This window comes from Parambassis ranga, chromosome 3 (genome assembly GCF_900634625.1).
Source record: "Parambassis ranga chromosome 3, fParRan2.1, whole genome shotgun sequence".
Lineage (NCBI taxonomy): Eukaryota > Metazoa > Chordata > Actinopteri > Ambassidae > Parambassis > Parambassis ranga.
In genome coordinates, this window is record NC_041024.1 from 10,566,144 (window position 1) to 10,588,684 (window position 22,541).

Genomic DNA, 22,541 nt, shown 5'->3' on the forward strand with positions numbered 1-22,541 from the left:
ATCAGAGGAAGACGAGCAGACGAAGGTGAGGCTGCAGAGAGTGTTTCACAGGCAGCATTGCCCTCCCCTTCTCTTGTCTGGTTTCTAATGTACAAATGTTCTGCCTGTGAGTGAGTCATGTGACTGGGGAATAGTTCCCTGTGCAAGTGTGGTCTGGTTTTGTACAGCTTCTTCTCTTTGACTGTTAAGCTGCTGGTAAATCGAGCCAGGTTGTGAATAACTGGAACCGTATTGAAAACCCATGATGGCATGTGTTTCCTCCAGCTGTGACGGAGTGTCCTGTGTTTGACTCAGCTTAGAACAGACAGCATGAATAAATGATTCTCTTCACATAAATGTTCACCTTCATGTTGTAAGTGAACGGCTGCCTCTCTCCCTTTTGTTATTGACAATGACTTTCATTGTCTATAACGAAGACAAACCCAGTGTCCTCGAGCTGCCTGAACATTTGTCTTTATTTAAGTAATAATGACGGATATATGTTGGTGTGTTTTTAGTCGTATGTGTTATGTATGAAAATACAAAACAAGCAGTTATAGTGTGATCAACAGTTTCTAACTTCAAACTGTGTCAGCTCACTGATACAGATTTATTTGCAACTGATACGTGACTAGAGATATTTTTATGAGCAAGTCCCTCAGTATATTTATGATTTTAATAACGTGAAGACAATTTATTTTTTTTTAGATCTTCCTCTCCTGAGTCAGCTCCCCTCATCCTGCAGACCTTTAGCTCTGTGGGTCTCCAGAGGTCTCCCAACTACAGTCCAAAAAGAAAATGGACGACCTCGCTGAGCACATACCATCTGTCTTCCAGGTCAGTCCCACATGTTTCTAATCTAGCCTTTAATTCTGCATGTCTACATGCTTTAGTGTGCTGCAGGCAGCATGGAGAAAGTGCCATAACCTTTGAATGTGCTCTCTATATTATGTGTCAGCAGGAAAAACACATGTCCTCTCCCTCTGCTTGTATCCGGGTTAGCATGTCTTTACCATCATGTCAGTGGAAACTTTCTTTTTAGTATCCAGCACAAGAAATGTCATTCCAAACCTTCTCTTCTCTTTTTCCTTAAGAAATGACTTTTTTGTCATGTCAATATATTTTTATTGGTTAAAGTGAGGATGAGAAACCTAATTGCGCTGTCTCCTCTAAAATGTCCTCATTATTGTAAGTATGTGATCACATACACATAAAGCTATTATATCATTAAGGTGGTCCAAATAATTAGAGTGAAGTAGCTGCCCCTGAAACCAGTCTCTGATTTATCATTCATACATCAGTTTTACATTCACTGGAACCAAAAAAAATACAGCGTGAAGAAATATTCATTAGTCCTGAATGAGCAATCTGTCAACCTTGAGCCTGATTGTGCTGCTCACCTCCTCTTCAGTTAATCACTAGCAATAAGCACCTCTCTCCCGAGCAGTGTCTGTTTAATCTTCACTAACATTCCAACTATAGAGACACAAACCTTACAATTTTATTTAATTTATTTTGACTTAGAGTATCTGTTTTTGATGGGGTAATGTATATAGATAAAGAAAAGAACATGACGGTGTCTGTGGAACAAACAGTCCTGCATTTAGTGTTCTGGTGACGGCTGGTTAAAGAGTCTCTTGTAACAGAGACCAAGATGCATGAAACATTTCTCAAGAGCTGACAGGACAGTGAGGAGACAGAGGTTAGACCGGGAGCACCGGGGGGGTTGGTGTTGGTCCCTTTAATGATTCTACCAGTGAAAATATGCAGAGCAGCTTCTGCTACTGTCATTAGGGGCCCGGCGTCACAAAAGAGGGACGGAGCGCCTGCCTCTACTTCCTGTAGGTCTGCTCAGGAAAAAAGGAAGTGATTCAGACTCCAAACCTTTCAAAACATTAAGAAGTCAGTTGACATATTTGCCTTAAGGGCAAATACTTCATCTTTCAGTGCACTACTCATACAGCGTGGATGGAAATGTTTCTATTAGGCTGAAGGGAGAAGTTTGCTCATTGAGAAGGTGCTGAATGGCACATCGAAGAGATTTGTCAATCCCAGCCAAAAATGACTGGTTGGTGTTAAGATTAGACCGAGATGACCTCATGTGTCATCTACTGAATGCACCATAATGTTAAGTCATAAAAAATGGTTTTGTACATACATGTTGGAGATAAAGTCACCTAAAACTCCTTTAAAACTGTATGCAAATTAGTTGCTCACACTTTAAATTTGAAAAATTAAAAGTGTAGAATTTGTACCTGAACTGTCTGAACTTTGACCTTGTCCCTGTATCACGCTTCACTGGTTGGCTGTATTGTTTTGACTGTAGAGGTGGGTGGAGTTCATGCATTGTTTGTTTATTTCTTTCCTGAAATTGGCTCCAGTTTGATAATTGATGGTGCGGTGATCAGGATGTTGTGAGCTCATATAACAATGGTTTATAGCTGCCAATGAAAACCTAAATATTTATCATTATAAAGGAATGCATCCCCGTCAATATGATTTGCAGCATGTGGTAATTATATTTTCCTCAACCACAAATACTGCAGGTATTTACAATAACATGTGTTTGTAAAAAGAATTATCCCTGTGTATATTTAACTAAACAAATAATAATCTGCCTGCTGTAAGCTCATGACTTTATCACAGACATGCAGAAACTAGTTCTGCAGCAGCAACATGCTCAAAAATACAAACTGAATTTAGATCTTTTTTTCAAAATAAACGTAGCACTGTATACGTTCACATAGGTTAAAACAGCCAGGGATATCATTGTTACCTTTTGCTATGGTTATCAAATAAGATATTTAAATACACATCATGACTTATTTTATCATGGTTTATATGCTAAATCTATCTCTTAAAATGTAGCACTTCATAAAATAGCAGAGAATAGCAGTGAATGAACTGCCTGACCCCTGACATAAATGCAGGTGCAGCACAAATAACTCAAAAACATAATTTAAAAAGGTGGAAAGTTCCATTTGTTTGATCTTAAGGGATGCAGGTATTTAATTGCGTGTTGATGGCAGATGTTGCCAGAGGTCGAGTGAACACCAGCATGATGGCATTACAAAGGGCAGCTTGTTGAAATTATGTCGAGATTAACATCACCTTCACATTGATAAAAATCTCATTTGATGTACATGCCACAAACCTCACCAACATGATTTAAGTGTCTGGAATTCAGTTATTGATGTTGTTTTGGCAGGACTAGGACTGTGTCCTCTTCCGTTGCCTGGAAACCACACCTTGTGTGTTTGTGCATCCATTCTCTCACTTTCCTACCCTGACATCATTAACCACAACCACCTCTGTCCTCTTTGTTTAGAAAGACATAAAGTGTTGTGAGGACTTAAAAGAGTGCCATAAAGTTGTCCTCGCAAAACTGCTTGTTGGTTAGGAGTGCAAAAACACACAGCTGCAGAATGCTACCGTCCAGTCTGTCTGAATGTAATGAAAACAACAGTCTGACATCTGGAGCTGGTGCAATTAACTTTCACAGTATTGATGCAATTAGTTCTGCATTAGTTTTTCATGCTCATTTGACCATGATAATGAAAGTTTGTGTAGTATGATGATTGCAAAGGAGGCTGTTTTCCCAGCAGTCATTCTACCAGTGTACTAAAAAACAGAATAAAATCACCAAATTTTACCACTGCACGTGAACTGGTGGAAGGTAAACATGAAGTAAGCCACCAGTCATTTTCCCCCCTTCATCTGGCCTAAGAACTGAGAGAAGCTTCACAGGAACAGGTTGTGTTCTTTCCCACCTGGGTGTTCTTTGCCTTGTAATTGACAGCGATGAGGTCAGCTAATGAATGTTGTGTGGAAAGACAACAGATACTGTCAACTTTACAGCATGTCCAACAGACATGACGGATGCCCTGCATCCTCCCTGTGTGACTCTAGGTTTGGAATAAAGACCCTCAGATAAATGTTAGAATAATAATAAATGAAATGTTGAATCTTCTTTTTTCTCCAGCTTGGAACAGCTTTCATCCCAGGCTGTGCACATAATTTCTTTTCCCTGGCACATTCTTCAGGTGGACGGAAGGGTAACACTGTCACCACACTGCTGGCTGTGGCCTTCCTGTATGGAGTTTGCACAGAGGGAAAGTGCATCTTAGGTTAACCCTATAAACTCTGGTGTAGTGTACTTAGTGTACCTCTCCTCCTGCCCTGTACAGGACAAGCTGGATAACAAAATGAATGGATATTTTTTACAGGTTAAACAAATGATGGAGAAGTAAACATAATCATTAAAAGCTGCAGCAAATATGTTGCAACAAACCTGCTACTGTACATCCCGAAACAGTAGAAATGTCTACGTGTGAATTCTGTGCAGCTAGCGCTGCATCATCAGTCCTAATTGACCACAGATTTTTTGCTTGTTGTTTACATGGAAAATAGTCAGGAATAGAGCTGAAGATTGTGAATAAGTGCAGGTAATATTAGGGACTGGCTTAACTCAAAGCTTTATCTTTAACCACAAAATTAACCTGAAACAAAAAACAAAAGCAAAGCGACACTAGCACCCTGCAGTGGATGTGAAGGTTTACTGCTACTTTTTAAAAGTACTTTTGAGTATTTTAACATCATCTCCTTCAAAAGTGTTTTTTTTTTGTTGCTACAAAAGTTTTTTGGATTTACTGTACTGATATTAAATGTACTAATTTATATAAGAACTTAATACCCAGTAGAGAGTTCATCTGCAGTATTAGGCTCCTTTTGTCATGCATGCAGGACAAATGCCCAATTTGACCCGGTCTGCATTGATCTTGGAACACAAGGTCAGTTTATTAACAGTAGCATTTGTTACATGGGCCCCCTGACTGTCCTTCTTTCATATGTAGCACTATCTAATAATCATTTGGTGTCACGGTTATACAAGGGAGCTGATAAATGATGAGGATAATAGTGCAATCAAAAGACAGTGTGGCACACTGCCGAGAGAGGAGGGAGGGCTGGCAGAGACGTATAAAAGAGAGGCTGAAGGAGTGTGTTGAACCAGAGTGAAGGACAGAAGTGGAGGAGAGAAATGTGAAACAGGAATATAAGGGAGTAAAGAGGGACATTCCTGTATCAAAATATAGAGCCAGGAGCTCAGAACCAAGACCGTGCACTCAATAAGGAGGTAAGAAAAGATTAGATTACTACACAAACTTACATATCACTCTATATAGCTAATAAAAAGAGGTATCAACGTCTTTTAATGTAACTGTATGAATATATTTTAAATCATTAAAATGGCAAACTTTAGTGTTAAATATGTTTTAATGTGAACTAGGTACATTACAAGAGTCTTTATTTCAGTCATATATAACAGTTGCATAATTATAATATTAAGTGTTTGCTGTTCTATCATCTTTAAAGCAGTGCTGAAAAAATAATCTGCCATGTACATGTTTGTCCTTATTTAGAGTGCACAAATGCAAACCTTGTGTTAGAGAGTGGGTGTTTGGATTGTGTAGCCATTGTTTCAACAGTGGATGCAGAAATGTTTGAGTGTTCCCCTGATGAATGGTGATAGCTAACACAGATGTGTAATCTGAGTTGGGGGGGGGGGGGGTTATCCAGCAATGTTTTTTCACCCCCAAACCTCAAAGACCAAAAGCACAACATATACTAAAGGCACATTTTATTCCAGATGTGACCTGTTGTTTCAGTCGCTTTATCAATAGTTTTAAACATGTTATTGTCTGTTTGCATGGGTTGAACACTGGTAACATGGAAAATATTTTAAATTCTTCTGCAGGAGTTTCTGCTCCTGGACTTCATCTTTTGTGGAGTACCTGGTGTGAAACGCACATTACCGGAGGTTAAAGTTCAAGGGTCAGACGTGGCGGCAGAGTGTGAGAATGTCACTGAGGCCTCTTCTCATCCTCCTCCTAGGAGTCACAACAGTCACTGTTGTTACAGCTCAAGGTGGGACTTTCACAGAAATGCTGACACTCCTGTTTTTACTTTAGGTTTTAAGTAAAAAACACTGCACTCATACAACACATATAGTGAAAGGTCACCTGTAGTGGAGCCTGGAAATGTAAAAACATTAACACATAGTTATTTGTTGCAGTGCATGATATGCATGAGACAGGCTGATGAAATAGAAGCTCCACATCTCAACATGTGTTCATTCATCTTAGATACAATTTAATTGATCTGTTTTTTCTTAAATATTTTTATGATTATGTTTTTATATGTAGTTTTAAACACATTTTCAATATCAGTCTTACTCACTGTGTTTGTTTGGGCAATCTTTGTATTGAAGGAGTACAAAGCTGCGGTGTCAGAATACTTGATTACATTCTCAATTTTTGATTTTTGCAGAGATGTTGAATCTGCTGAGAATGTATTACAATGTATAAATATGAATCTATTATGTCACATAATATACTCATTTTATTTTATTAATATACTCATGAAATATTAATATAATATGAGTACATTATATGATGTGTTCATATCACACAAATCCTGTTATAGGTTTTAGGCATCTTGATTTGTCCTTTGCAGGATCATGGAGAAGAGACAACAAGGAGTCTAGACCTGCTGTCTTTCAGTCAGAGGGTAAGTCTGTAACTTTTTAAAAACGAATACATGTTTTAATTTGTAGAAAATTGACTTTTATTTATTTATATTCCTGAATTATAATCATGTATGTAGAAACAATCGTTAATGGCATTTTTTGTGTGTCCACTCTATGTCTAGACAACTACGAGTGGACCACATGGTTCAATGTTGATCACCCTGGAGGCCGTGGAGACTATGAGCAGCTGGAGGCCATACGCTTCTATTACCGCGCCAGGGTTTGTGAAATTCCACGAGCAATCGAAGCCAGAACCACTGAATGGGTGCCAGCCCGTGAAACTGGAGAGAAAGTCCATGCAGACCCGACCGTGGGGTTCTGGTGTCTCAATGAGGAGCAAGGTCCAGACCGCAACTGCTCCAACTATGCAGTCCGTTTCCTCTGCCCCAAAGGTTTGGTCACACACAACTTTAATATTCATTGTGGACATGTTTTTCAAGTCACTTTCTGGTGATGCAGATAAGTAGAATGTACCCTGTGAGTATTGATTTGATTAGTTGTGCTCTTTTCTTCTATTAGACAGCAGTGTGAACACACATGGTACCTGGGGTCCATGGTCTGATTGGAGCCCATGCCCCGCCATCTGCGGTCAAATGGGAGTGCAACTTCGCTATCGAAGTTGTCAATCAAGCTTGATACCTTGCAGTGGACCTAAAATAGATGGAAAAGCATGCAATGGACCAGAGTGCCCCAAAAAAGGTGGGCTAGGCCATATAACCTTATGAAATAATGGAAAAGATACAAGTAGAAGCGACTCATTACCATTGTTTTGGTTTTATTCTGCTCTTTAGAGTGTTCACTGCAGTGTGTCGTGGGAAAAGTGAATGCTGATTGTGACTCGTGCATGTGCGAGGATCACATCTTGCTGGGGTCAGTACGGAGTGCAGGTGGCCTCATTGCTGAAGGCGCTACCATCCTTCGCTCTGGCAAACTCCTCACTCTTACAGATCACAACGGACATTTTCGGATCCCTGGCATCTGCCCGGATGGCAACACAACTCTGACTGTCACCCTGCAGGGTCACTCCCAACTCAATGTCATCGTGCCCACGAGCTCTGAACACACCTCAGTCCTCAGTATTCAGCTAAAAAGAACTGGTAAATTTAAAACAAATAATAATTTAATTGTATGTGCAATTAGTATCCGGAGCCACTGATGTGTTATTTAATGTCCTTTGTTAGAGAATCTTCATGTGTTGACCAACCCTGACAGCAAGGCCAGGAGGGAGGGACAGAATGCTGCCTTCTGCTGTAAGGTGGCAGGAACGCCTGAACCAGACAAGTACCAATGGTATAACATGTTATAGTGAAATTTCAGTTCAAAGACAATACAACTGTAAAATCATGTAATGCTTTTAATTGTGCTTTTTGCCTCAGGTTTCACAACAACACCCTCATGGAGAAGCACTCTGAGAGCACATTGATCCTGAAAGATCTTCGACCTGAGCAGGCTGGGGAGTACTACTGCAGAGCCATCGGTCCATCTGGGGCAATTAAAACTAAACCAGCTACTCTCAGAATCTTAGGTGTGTTCTCTGAAAAGTAATGAACCCCATGTTAAATACACAGGACTGTAGAAAAATGTATTTTTTTTTAATTAAATGTGCTGACAAAATGTTGAAACTATATATATTCATTTATTATATCTCAACACAGGTAGAGATGAACATTCATGCAACCCCAAGCCTGAATCCCACCTCATCCGCCTTCCACATGACTGCTACCAAAACAGCACAGACTCATTCTACTTTGATGTGGGCAAGTGCCCATCACGTACATGTGCTGGACAGCTGGATAATGGCATCAGGTGCAAAGACAAAATAGCTTACTGCTGTGGTGTGGCAAAAATGGAGGAAAGACAGTTAACCTGCCAGGGCTACCAACTGCCTACCATGGTGGTGACTGAGTGTGGCTGCCAGAAATGTGTGGACACCAAAGCCATTGTGCATGGTAGGGCCATTGCTGCAGACAATGGTGAGCCAATGAGGTTTGGCCATATCTTCATGAATGGAGTCAGAATTAGCCGCACAGGCTACAAAGGTACATTCTCTATCCAGGTTCCTCCAGACACAGAGAGGCTGGTGTTAACGTTCATGGACAACATGCAGAAATTTGTCAACACCACAAAAGTACTTCCATTTAACACCAAAGGTGGCGCTGTTTATCATGAGATCAAACTTCTAAGGAAGAAAGCTCCTGTGACCATCAGCTCTTCAGAAACCAACACATTGGAGCTTGGGGAGGTAGAAGGCCAAGAGTCAATGGTCCAAATCCAGATTCCTCCTCATTCCTTCTATAAGGAGAATGGAGAAGTCTTCACAGGGAACGTCAATGCTAGTGTAACATTTCTTGACCCCAGAGATGTCTCCACAGCTGCTGCAGCTCAGAGTGATCTCAATTTCATAGGAGATGAGGGTGACACCCTGCCACTCAGAACCTATGGCATGTTCTCAGTGGACTTCCGGGCAGAGGAAGACAATGAGCCCCTCAATGCAGGTGAAGTAAAGGTGTTCCTGGATTCCGCTCAAGTAAAGATGTCAGAGCACCTCAGCACCATGAAGCTGTGGTCACTGAACCCTGAAACAGGCCTGTGGGAGGAGGAGGGGAGTTTGCAGATCGAGAGGAAGAAAAGAGGCAAAAGAGAAGAAAGAACCTTTTTAATTGGCAACATGGAGATCAGAGAGCGGAGGTTGTTCAACCTGGACGTCCCAGAGAACCGCAGGTGTTATGTGAAAGTGAGGGCCTTCCGCAGTGAACGCTTCATGCCCAGTGAACAAGTGGAAGGGGTTGTTGTGAGTCTCATAAACATGGAGCCCACAGCTGGCTATTCCTCCAACCCACGTGCCTGGGGCCGATTTGATAGTGTCATCACTGGCCCCAATGGAGCATGTCTCCCTGCCTTCTGCGATGAACAAAAAGCTGATGCCTACTCTGCCTATGTCATGGCCAACCTTGGAGGGGAGGAACTAGAGGCTGTCTCTTCTGCTCCCAAACTCAACCCCAACCTCATTGGAGTGCCTCAGCCCTTCTTAGGTAAACTTAATTACAGGCGGTCTGACCATGAGGACCCCAGAGTAAAAAAGACAGCATTCAGGATAAATGTGGCAAAACCGATTCCCAACGCAGCCGAGGAAGGTAACGGACCTGTGTATGCATTTGAGAATCTGAAAGAATGTGAGGAGGCCCCTTTCAGCGCAGCACACTTCCGCTTCTCGAGAGTTGAAGGAGATCGCTATGACTACAACACAGTGCCATTTAACGAAGATGATCCAATGAGCTGGACTGAGGATTACCTCAGCTGGTGGCCTAAGCCCATGGAATACAGGGCATGCTACATCAAGGTGAAACTCATCAGCCCACATGAGCTCAATGTAAGGTCCCGCAACATGGGTGGCACCCATCCAAAGACGGTAGGCCAGTTATATGGCCTCAGAGACACTCGCAGCATCCGTGACATGGACCAGGCAACTGTTTCAGCTGTGTGTCTAGAGTTCAAGTGCAGTGGGATGCTGTATGATCAGGAACGTGTGGATCGTACCCTGGTGAAGGTGATCCCTCAAGGAAGCTGTAAGAGAGATAATGTCAACACAATGCTGCAGGAGTATCTGGTCAACCACCTGCCCCTAGCTGTCAACAATGACACTAATGAGTTCACCATGCTGGCACCTCTTGATCCTCTGGGCCATAATTATGGAATTTATACAGTGACAGACCAAGATCCCCGCACAGCCAAGGAGATTGCACTTGGGCGTTGCTTTGATGGCACTTCTGATGGTACATCTCGGGTGATGAAGAGCAATGAGGGTGTAGCATTGACATTCACCTGTGGAGACCGTGAGGTGACACGCCAGAGTGTCTTCCAAACAGTGCAGAATTCTCAGGGTCAGACAGTGACAAGTGTGGTGAGAGGAGAAGGCAGGCAAAACCGACGAAGACAGAGAGCCAACGCTCCCCGCAGCAGTCGTAGACGCAGTACCAGACATCCAGCAGGACGGCGTGCAGAGGCAAGAAGCTAAACACTGGAAGTTGAGGCTCTGCAATGGAGGCCAAAATCCCCCCCCCCCCCCCCCAAGTATGTTACTGAAGAAAACCAGAGCTGTTTCTGGAGTCACACATATTCATTGTTTTTCCTCACTGCATTTTTAACTGTACTGTGGTACATATTTACTTGAAACTGTAAATAGAGTATTTATTACGCAGGCCTTAAAAATCAGTGAGCTCATTCAAGTTTCATAGAAGTTGTGAACAAGAACAAAAACACAACTAAATCTTTTGACCAGTGATTTATTAAATTAGATGCTTTAAAAAACACTGCAGGTGCTGTATCTTCCACATTGTATGTATCCAATTTTCCGTGTAACATTGAAACTGGTCAATTGCTAGAAAAGAAAAGGAGAAGTAGCCCCTTTCAACTAACTGTAGCCCATATGAAGTCATGGTTGGGTGAAGCCCTCGCTCCTCATCACACTTGATACAAGCCTGCAGAAGCAACGATTAGGAGACCAGTTGTTGCAAGTTAGTCCACTTGCCTGATCCATATTTTTTCTGCATTAGTAGAAATCAAATTAGTAAATTACATTTGTCATGCACAAAAAAATACCTATACGGACTCTTTGCTCCATTGTTTCATGGATATTCCAGAGATGTATCAAGAGAATGGCTGTGAGGTTTTAAAGTCACATTTATTATACTTGTCTATCCCTTTTATCTTACAGCGAATGTCATGTGCTCTCTGTAAAATTACAACTACTACTTACAAGTCGTGTCAGTCTCAAATCACCCAGAATGCAACCTTTTCAGAGATAAAGATAAATGACGTAGTAATTGTTCTGCATTTGGCAACCAGTTATAGATACTATATACACTTGCCTGTAAAAGAACCTCTACAGGTAAGTGAGACCTATTATATACATGACATTCTGGTAAGAATTTGCATAGAACCTTGTTGTTTCTATGTCACTACGTTTGTAACTGCAATACTGTATCTGCCATTTTGATGGGAGCAACATTTAATAAAAATGAGCTCTGCAAAAATCAGACAACAGCAGTTATAATGTATTCTGCATTGAAAGCTGGGTCACCCAACAGATACCACATGATTTTGTGTGTGTGTGGAGGCTGAATGAGACAGAGAAAAGGCAATTCCATATGTATGAACATCTAGAGTGGTGAGACTGGATGCTCCCTGGTATAGTCCCTCTGGTCACTGAAGCGAAATGAAGGGGGCAACACATAGTTCAGATTTTCCAGGATGGCACTGGACAGCATGAGAAGGTACAGCTGCATTTCTGAGGGTTGGGAGGAGGAAAGGGCAATAGTGATGGAGCCAGTGTCACATGAAGTCCTCATAGTCTTGGGCGTAGCCACCATCAAACTCTGCATAGTCAAGGTCATCTCTCATCTGTGCTTTCAAACCACCTCCGGGTACGACGCCTTTCTTCTTCTTCTTTCCTTTGTTTTGCTGTGAAAGCAAACAAAAAAGGCAGAACCATTAAAAAAATGCATTGTATGACTGAATGCTTCCCCAATTGGATCTGAATTCTCTGAACCACGCAAAAAACAAGTATATACATGAGCACCCCCTACTGAAAGTAAGCTATGATGAAACAATATAAGCTGTGAAACAGAAGCATGTAGCCACTTACTTTTTCTTGTTTCTGTTTTTCACTAAGTAGAACTGACAGGGAATTACTGACTTTCTTCAGGTCATCTACTTCCACTGCAAGAAGAAGGATTAAAAAACAGTTGTTGGTCAAGCCTGCTTCAATTGAAATGTAACAAGCCAATAAACATAGTTTAGTAAAGAATGCTGCTCTTACATGAAATACAAAGTTCCCGAAACAATGAATCCAAGAAACTTGAATAATGCACAGACTTTTCAAACTGGGATATCTTTTCTTTCAGCAATTTTTCAAACTCTGTGAAGTCTTCTTTGGAGGATGGACACATTGCATCAATCCCAGTGATGCTGTTTGAAGTGCTGCTGACACCTGAAAAACACATTTAAAAAAAATAGGGCAGTTTGAGGTCACTTATCACACAGTCATAGATGCCCTACTTTGATGTTCTTGTTCTCATTTATATCAAAGAGGCTGATTCTTAACAGTGCCGTAGCTGTAAATTGCATCTTTATTGGTGACTATTCTTAAATGTTAAATGTTCTTAAATCTGGTCACAAAGAGTATTGTTTTTTTTGTTTTGTTTTTTAAATGATGTGTACTTATTTGAGAAGGCTGCATCTACATCCAACAAAAACAATTTAATGTGTCACAAACATAATTCTTAAGATGGTTTAGATGCAAATCTTAATGGGTACAAAAGGTAATATAACTTATATATTTCTTTTCTGACTTACCAAAAGCATCTTTTGCTAGCTCCAAGTCTGCATCTTCCTGTAATTTCTTCACTCTTAACTTTTCTGCAAGTTGTTCTTCAGGAGTGAGCTCTTCTTCCTGTAATACCAGAGGCCAACATTAAAAATTATTAATAAAAGACATGACAGTGAGGTTAACAAAAGTTCATACATAATCATAAAGCGCAACCATAAGCACTTACTCTATCCTGCAACTCCCTCTCCTTCAGCTCCTGTTGTTTTTTCTTTAACCGATTTTCTTTCTCTTTGATCTTTTCACTCAACTTTTTCTTTTCAGAAACCTTTGTGTCTGGAAAAACAAGTAGAATAATTTTAATATGCAGAAAAATCAACATACATCATATCGAGAGGAAACGGTATTTTCATACCGGTTTTCTTCAGCTCTGCTTTTTTCTCCTCATCTTCATCCTCATCATCCCAGTTATCCTTTGAATAAAAAAAATTGTGATCAAAATTAAATAATAATAATGCATGATATTTTTTAAGAACCCAGATTAACAAGTCTCATTTTCACAAAAACATTTCATTTGCAGTGTAATATGATTAAAAGCTTAATGCCATTCACCTGTTTGAGAAGCTGAAATGAACAATCCGTCAATATTGTTCATCAAACAGTCAATATGATCACTATCAACTACAACTTGTTAATTCTCTGGCACTACTGATTACTTCATTCTAATCTGTACTCATGTGTCCTATATAATATAATATAATACTTTAGATACGGAAACCTACATAACACCTTGAGATCTGAACTGTAATCAAACAGTATCCACATATCATTATTTATTATGTATCAAACAACTTTCCATTCATTGTAAAACTGGACATCTTACACATACGTATACACAAAATGAAGGTGTAATTTGAATAATTAAACACTAAACACCTGTTACTATGTTGACAAGCAGGATTGGATTACAGCATTGATGCTAATAAAAACCAAGGATTCAATGCTATTAGTTGTAAACTTGATCTTTTTGTACCCTAATAGTGTTTGCTTTCAAAACCGTTTTGTCCTGCTACCTGACAAAGACCAGTATTTACTATAAAGTATCTGAGACCATCAGTTTCTTTAGATCGGATACCACCATATGTGACAGAAAACTGAACAATTGAAGAGGCCTCTGCCAGTATTTTCCACGGTTCAATTATCTGAGGTTTCTGGACAGAAACCGTGTAAACATTCATGCAATACACCTGAACTGCAGTATCATCTGAACAGCAGTTTCCTTCTGCCACACGCCTGTTGTAAAATCGGAAAGTTCCAGGCCTAGGTCTTGGCCGAGTTGAGTCATCAACCCAGATGATGATTTCATCTGATTCAGGCTAAACTTGGTTAGCATGCTAACACCGCCTCATGTTGAACGCGACTCACGCTATGAGAACTGCACACAAAAGCTAATCTTCAACAAGTCTTTTTAAGTGTGATACAACAACCACACATCTCCCACATATTAAGCTAACGAGGTTACCTAACACTGAAGCTAATTTCACAAGCCAGCTGACAGGGAAGCTAGCGAATGTGGCCCGGTAAGAGTTTAGCTACAAGCTAAATTTAGCCCGGCTATCCTAGAATTGCATCGCCAAAGGTTTATTCCAAATCAGAAGAAAAACCACGAGCATTCAGGAATGATATTTAATCCACAACTGTGCTAACATTAAAGGCAATAATAATGGCGTTGAAACCCAAAGTAACCTTAAGTTAGCCGAGTTGGGAGTTATTACAGGATGTCTGCTGGAGCCACATGAGTTAGCCGCCAGCTAGCACAAAGCTAATACAGGCTCGGAGGTTAGGATTGACAGGCAGCCAGAGAAACGGCAACGGTGAAGCATGGCATCACAGCCGGGCCGATCATCCACTCTGCCGTCAGCAAGACACTAACCAACTCACTTTACAAACGGGGGCTTGTATATGAAATACGAGTCCACACCGTACGAATGTTAGGGACGATATTTCACCTTAACGTCTTCATCTTCGTCTTCGCCTTCCCATTTGTCCAGACCTGCCGCCTTTTTAATCGGCTCCTCCGGCTCGAAGTTCTCAGCGTCTGTAAAAACGACAACATGAAATTCATTAGGCCAATCCACATCTAATGACTGAGTATGGCAATAACGAGAGTGTTGTGCTCCTAAAACAAAGACTGCGACAAGTGTATGATGTACAGATAGCTATCCTTCCCAACTTAGTTTCTCACCCCAGTCCGCCATGTTGGCTGTGTTGGTTGTGTTTGACAGGCTCGCAGTGGAGTCAGTGCTGCTGCCCGTTGGCCACGTTCAGAAACTGCTCCCACCTTCTGGACGTCACTGCGAGCTCATCTGACGGCTCCAAGCAGCGTGAGCCGGTATTTTATTCGTCTGAACGGTACACATAAGGCGGAGGAGGGTTTGTACCACAAATTCAATTACAAACGCATTTATACTAATGTTTAGTTTAACGAATTATTACTATATAAAACACAAACATATTTAAGTAGGATAATCTTATATCAAAATGAATTAAGATAGCGTTATATACATTTTATATCGAAAAATAATGCATGTCTCTATAGCTGTAAACTACTTCTAGTAAGTATGTTATCTAGTAGTATGTTATTGTTCTTCACCCTCTTCTTCTTCTTTATTCTTCCTTACCAGGCTCTCAACGTTGGATTGTTTTTTGAGGTCTCTTCTGCTGTTACCCTGGACAGGCTGACACACAGAGGCATATAAAGCTTTGAATTGCTTTGATTCTCCAGCAGTTCAGAGCAATCCTTCACATCAGCATTCAAAGCAATGCTTCAGCTGCAGCAAACGTTACATATCAAAGCACTTTAAAAGTAGCGAATTATTTCAGGTATTTAGCTATTTATATTATATTAAATTGTTGTCAAATTATTGTTTTAAGACATTGTTACAACATTTTAGAAAAATACACTATATTTTTACCTTATTTGATGTAAAGTATATATTAAGGCACTGATAATGAAATGAAAATGTGTGCAAACACTGCAGATGTGAGCTATTATTGGAATACCAAAAGAAAAAATGTAAATATAATTATAAAAAAACATAACTTATATAATTACTTTTACCTTAAAAAGCAAAATAAATATAAACATAATATAACAACAACACACACACACACACATAGACATATAAAAGGATTCGAACAGAAGCATATTGGTTGAATTTAATCATTTAGGTCCATATTAATCACACCAAAAAGGGTGCACACCAATAGAAATCTCACAGCAACAACACACTGAAATTGATCAATTCAATCAGGCCTTATTGATCATTATATCTATATCTATATCTCTATAAATGTAGCTGTTACTCTGAAAACACACAATAAGCTTCCAAGAATGTTCAAATCTTTACATGTTTAGGTTGCTTCTCCTAAGAAGGACCTATCGGGAGAAGAGGGGTTCATATAGGTTTAAAAAAATATATAAATAACAAGCTTTGAATTTACATATGTTAATTATATTATTCCTTTGGTTTCTTCTGTGCTGGATTTTGATGTCAAGGTGATTATTTGCACAAAATAAATTACACTGAATAAATAGACATCTTGAAGTGCTGCTTATTTCACAGAGGTGTGGTTATTGCACAGATACATGAGGACATTTGGTGGATGAGGAGGTCTCCCAATCCAGCTGGGGGTGAGTGGGGTCATGTGCCAGGGCCGCGCAGGATGGTCAGCAGCATCAGCAGTCCCAATATGAGACACAGAGGGCTGTGGCTCAGCGCCAGCCCCAGTGACCTCCCTGCAGGAACACAGTGAAACCAGTGCAAATGTAGAGCCAGGCAAAAGTATGATTCCTGTGGATTATCTGTCTTTGTGCATCATCACAAATACAATGTAAAAGCTGACAATGAGCACTGTCCCTAACATCACCTAGAATGGTCAGGCACAGGTGGTATTTTGGAACAACTATTAATAGTTACTGTTTGTATTTGTGTAAGTAAGCCAATAAGAAGCTTGAAACTCCTTTCAAGGTCTGGCCAGTTGCTCAAATGCTAAACTCCAAAGGTCACTGTGTCCCAGGTTTACACCACATGCCAATCTTACTGCAGAAATAAACTGCAAAAGTTCGGTATTTGAACATATCATTTGAACCTCTCACAGGTACAATGGCAACAAAGCACTAGAGTCAACACAAATAACCAGTTATAACTGTCATCTTTTCTATTATATATGTATATTATAAAACTCATACATTTTTTTATTTGCATTCTAATTTTGATTAATTTAATTCCTAATGCATTGAGGAGCTGTTTAAAGAGAATATATACTGATAAAACTGTGTATTGGAGACACCAGAATTTCAAAGGTTTCAGTGTTTTACCTCTAAAGTCTACCGGCCGGTCCTCCCATGGTGTCAGCACCATAGATAGAGCTGTTCTCTGAACGTCTGACATGGCTGAGAGCTGCCCCTGAGTTATTGCAATGGCCTGCTCATAGGAGAACATGCTAATCTGTCTCTGGTTAAATGCCACCTTTATGAGAAAAAGATAAAACAGAGATAGAATTATGACATGATAAATAATCATCAAAAGTACAGCACAGATTACTACATTTTCACTTGATATCACTTCAAGCAGCTCTGAAGTCCTAAAACTTTTGAAATAAACTGTTGTTACATTAACTGGATGTCAACTTACTGCAAACTTTTCAGGTGGTATCATTGCGATAGCCATAGGTGTGATTCCATCAATTTGTTCTTTCACCAGAGCTGACATGGCCATGTCAGGAAGACCAGCTGGAAAACAAGCACGATCTTTTAAAGGGTGAAGTGCAGCAACATGTGGATGAAGATTCTCAGTCATCCAGGTCATTTTCAAAAGGTTGAAGTGAGGCAATTGAAGAAATCAACAATGCTGCTCCTCCAGAACTACTCCTAATGTCCAGTTGTCTCGCCTCAACCTTTTAAATGAAGTGCAGCAAGAGGAAAAAAGACAGCAGCAAGAAAATGGCTGAATACTCGTAATGCACCATTACCTGCCAAGACTCCGATCTCAATGAACACATCAGTCCCCCAAGAACTCATGACTCCAAAAGCAAACCTGTGGGACAGCAGCTCAACAAGAGCCTGCAGCTGCTCTTCTGAGCAGGACAACCTCAGCCGACCCAGCCAGAGGACGGCCTTACTGCAGCCACAAGGGGGAGACACAACACAAGCAGAGAGTGAATTCAAAACATCAAGCTTGGCTAGAAAAGTACCAGCTTTGAAAGTTTCTACTCACCTGAACTCTACAGCATTAAAAGACCTCATGTCTGTGGGGTTAGCTCCACACACGATGTGTCCCAATGCCACCAATGTGCTAGAGTCGAGCTGGCTTGGACTCTGCCTGGTGGAGTTTATCACGGTGGTGAATAGTGCAGCCAGCTAGGAGAGTGAAGATGGAGACATGAATACAGACTGTTTATCAGGGACACCCAGCTGAAGCTAATGCGGTACAGAATTGCTATGTTAGCGCTCACTCATATTGAAAGCAGCTACCTGTCTGTTTGTCCAGATGCTGACACCCCCCATTGCAGCAATGCTCCTCCGCTCCGTCAGTCTAATTGCGTTCAGCTCCTCTACTGACAGCTCCACCGCTATTCTGCCCAGTTGAGAGATCACAGACTGGGAGAGGGAGGAGACAGGGCCGTATATCTGCAGAGGGAACCAGTAATAAAGGTGAAACTTAAACAAATCTGATTGTTATTATAAATGGCCTACAAATAATTCTCACCCTCTTGACTCTCTTGAGCACCTCACTGCGTTGGTAGGATGCTAGGTTAGGGTCATGACCCATCAGCTCCAGGCAGTTGGAAAAGGCTGATGTTGACATGCTGGTCAGACTGCTGGAGGTCCAGGCGGATGGAGCTGTGGTGCGTAGAATCTCGCAGGTGGGAACCATAGGAGCCGCTGATGGAGGACACAGACACAAATGTGGGATCAGGAGATGCTGCTGATATAAAGCAGCGATCAGCTGTTTCAGTCTTGGCTAATAGAGAGACAGAGTGGAGGCACAGACATTATCTGTGGCATCAGAATAATTTATACAAGTCTGTAATTTATGCAGGACAATTTATGCAAAAGCTCTGATGCAGACTAAGGATGAGTAAAACATTCAGAGGGAAAATATGAAAATATTTTTGTTGGCTGGAACACTGGCTGTTATTTACTGAGTGTAATGAGAAAAATATGTGTTTATTTCATGTATTTTATTTGCATATGATTAACATCTATTAAAGGAACAGTGTGACACTGGACATTTGAAAGTTGCCTGTCAGCTTCGGAATGTTGACAGGACTCCGGGAAGTATATGTGGCCAAGAAATAGTTTTGATTGTTATTTACAAATTTTGTGTCTTTTAGGCAGATCCAGGGTACCGGTATGTTTTCATATATAATAATAATGTGTTTTTGTTAAAGGTTCTCCTGATGTGTGTAGTCATGTTCAAAAGTCAGTACACTCATTGAATTTTGTTTTTGTGTAAAACATAATATAAAATCATCTGATTGTAGTGGGTCTTAGACAAATATAACTTTAGACAAATAACCTTTTCACGGCACAAAAATCCAAGAGCTTCACCTCAGAGCCTACAGGCCTCACCGACCATGTTAGGCGTTAATATCCTTGACAGCACAATTAAAGTGGACTGAACAAGTACAGTTTGTTTTGAAGTACTGCCAGGAGAAAACCTCTTCTCTATAACAATGCTCACTGCAATGTCTGGTGAAAACACTTCATTTAGGCAGAAACATCTCATGCCCAGTGTGAAGCATGGCTGATGATTTGGGCTTGTTTTGCAGCCATAGGACCTGGGAACCTTGTAGCCATTAAGTCGACCATATATAGCCCTTCTGTATACCAGAATATACTAGAGGATATGCACACAAATCTATCTCAGACTGAATTGGCTGAAAAATAAAAGTGTAAACCTAGTCAAAGTCCAGACTTCAACCAGATTGAAATGCTGTGGCAGGACCTTAGCCCCAAAACCTCAATAAACGTATGCAATGTTGTGTAGCTGAATTTGTTGTGGCCAAAAAAATTTAACTACGACGTTGAGATAACTTTGTATTATGTTTTGACACAAATATATAAATTAAAGGAGGGGTGCCAGGTTTTGAACATGACTGTAACATGTCCCCTTAAATATGATTCTAGAATTAAAAACTGATGCTCACGTGACAGAGGCTGCATCTTGAGGAAGCCAAGGAAAAACTGCAGGACAAACTGCTGCTTTTGGAAAAATGTTTTCCTCTCAGTCTCATCCAGACAGTTGACCCCCACATCCCCAAGATTCCACTGGCGATGGCTCATAAAGAGCTTCTCTATGCGGCCCACTGTCATCAACACCTGCAAGAATACACACAAATAACGACACACTCATGGCTTACAGGAAAACAGGAACCTCATCACCTGATCCTGACACCTGCTGGAGATGTGACACCTGAGGGGTTCCTTTACAGGCTTTGTTGGCCTAACCTGTCACATGGGATCAAGTTCCAATCACAAAACCTGACTGTGGATTTCTGGACTTTGAGTCAATCTGGAACCTTGAACATTTACAATTCAGTTTGTGTCAAGTGTTCTAAACAGAACATTTTGTTGGTGAGGAAGATAAGCAATCTGGAGTTCAATGTATTTTCTTGGATATAAAGATGTAGATACAAAACAATTAAATTAAGAAATACCAGGTCTCAAAGAACATTCAAATAGTGTAATGCCAAATGCAGTAAAACACTCACTGGGGAAATCTCCTGTAGTATGGCATTGGGAAGGAAGAAGAGAAACCAGTCCACCTGACTGAGTGTTGTCTGGTTCCAGTTCTGGACTGGACTGTGAGAAAACACAAGAATATTTAAACATCTTTAAACAGTGTGGATACATATCTTCATCTATATAGTTAATAAATTTCAACTTTTACATTTCAGAATTAACCCTAACCCTCAAAAACACCTCATTAGCTTAAAGCTATTATACATTTTATACTATTTCATCTTTTTTTAAAAGATTTTAGTCTTTTAAAAAATAAATTAAATGTTCTAATTTGTTTTTAGTGAATAATTTGTTGCATAAGTTTGGTGTACCCAAAGGCAGCAGGTTCTTGGAGGATACGAGCTACAATCTCCATCTTGCTGCTGTAGAAGCAGAGCCCTCTGAGGAAATCCAGATTTTGAGTGAAGAAGTTGCGGTCCACCTGAACGAAAACCTCATCCACCACAAATGGTGCCATGACGCCCAGTGAGCGAAACTCCTCCTCTGTGAACACTCCTGTGTACATGCCCTGCTGGGAAAGAGCCCACGATGAAACATCTACTCAACAGTTCTGAAATCTGTCAGACATTTAACTCTGAGATTGTCTCTTTTTTAAGTTTAACAATTACTGATTATCAAAAGACAGGGTTCCTGTCAACAGACTAATTGTGTTCCCTCAATAAAGGTTTTAACAGTATTTCAAGGCCAAACAAGAGGAAGATAATTACAAACATATTTTAAAGTTTCATCTTTTTGTACTTGGCAAAGTGAAAAGTGGTAGTTGTACTTACCAAACTCTGCAAAATTTTATCCACCAGCAGCAGCTGCTTTGTTCTAGACAGCATGAGAAAGTGACGAGGGTTCTCAATAATCATCTTCCTCATCGTGTCAATCTTATCTTTTGAGTACTTCTTAATGGTGCTCACCCTGCAGGCACAAACACACAGGAAGGTTTTTCAGTTTGACCAATCGCAATCGCTTACTAATATCAGCTAATCCATTATCATTTGTTTCAATCTATTTTTTACTTTACTGCACAGTACTAAGGAGCAGGTCTGTGGGCTGAAAGATATAGTTGAGTGGTATTTTTACATAGCCATCAGTGCATTGTACCGATTTTTGTGTATATAAACAAGTTTTGACTCACGGCAACGCCAAAGCAATCTCAATTCCAAGATCTTCAAGCAGGTCTGGGAAGAACTCGAACTTCTTCAGCTCGTCAATCACACACTTTTTCTGTCAGAACAAAAGATGCATGACATCTATATGTTTCAAATGCTTAAAGAAAGCATTATTAAAATCTGATGCCTCGCAAATATTTGTGTTTTTACCAGTGAGGTGTGAAGAAAACCATGCTGATTTCGCAGGAAGGCCAAGGTCCTTCTCAATGCTACTGGTGACGGATCAGCCTGAAAACGTTCCTGTAAGACCTTACAGCTCACACCCTGACCCAGCGTCCCCAGACTCCTACATATACAAAGAGAACAGCATCAATGGCTGCTCAGAGCTACTCTGTAAAACTGCAAAGTTGTAAATACTTACAGAAAATCTTGTTTGATGAGATTTGGGTTAGTGTCAAGCAGTTCTTGGAAAAGAGCCATAGCCTAATGAAAGAATGGAAACAAAATGTTATGCAGTCATAGCACGGAGGTACAAACAGATACTTTGTGGCTTTCTTTCATGTGATCAATGGCAATTTGATATCTCGTGTGTGGTTTGAATTCACAGGAAAGTCCATTCAGAGTGTCTATGATGATGACGTCTTTTGCTTTTGCTTCTCCCCACTAAATAATTCAGCAGCTAATCAAGGTATTGTCATACACACCTTCACATGACAAACAGAGGAAGCAAATTTAATTAGA

General features: G+C 40.4%; 2 protein-coding genes across 2 annotated transcripts; one reads left to right on the top strand and one right to left on the bottom strand.

Moving 5' to 3' along the window:
- Nucleotides 1-4,993: 4,993 nt before the first annotated feature.
- On the top strand, nt 4,994-11,601 carry cilp (cartilage intermediate layer protein, nucleotide pyrophosphohydrolase). The gene is made up of 9 exons (XM_028401680.1): nt 4,994-5,113; nt 5,735-5,904; nt 6,493-6,546; nt 6,688-6,957; nt 7,085-7,264; nt 7,357-7,662; nt 7,747-7,855; nt 7,942-8,090; nt 8,221-11,601. Exons 2-9 carry the CDS (start codon nt 5,838-5,840, stop codon nt 10,578-10,580), a joined length of 3,495 nt encoding a protein of 1,164 aa, XP_028257481.1. The 5' UTR covers nt 4,994-5,113; nt 5,735-5,837; the 3' UTR covers nt 10,581-11,601.
- Nucleotides 10,833-15,262, bottom strand: eif3jb (eukaryotic translation initiation factor 3, subunit Jb). The gene is made up of 8 exons (XM_028401681.1): nt 15,136-15,262; nt 14,900-14,988; nt 13,306-13,363; nt 13,120-13,226; nt 12,920-13,016; nt 12,384-12,554; nt 12,210-12,283; nt 10,833-12,025 (listed from the first exon to the last, which is right to left on the bottom strand). Exons 1-8 carry the CDS (start codon nt 15,146-15,148, stop codon nt 11,897-11,899), a joined length of 738 nt encoding a protein of 245 aa, XP_028257482.1. The 5' UTR covers nt 15,149-15,262; the 3' UTR covers nt 10,833-11,896.
- Nucleotides 15,263-22,541: the final 7,279 nt, after the last annotated feature.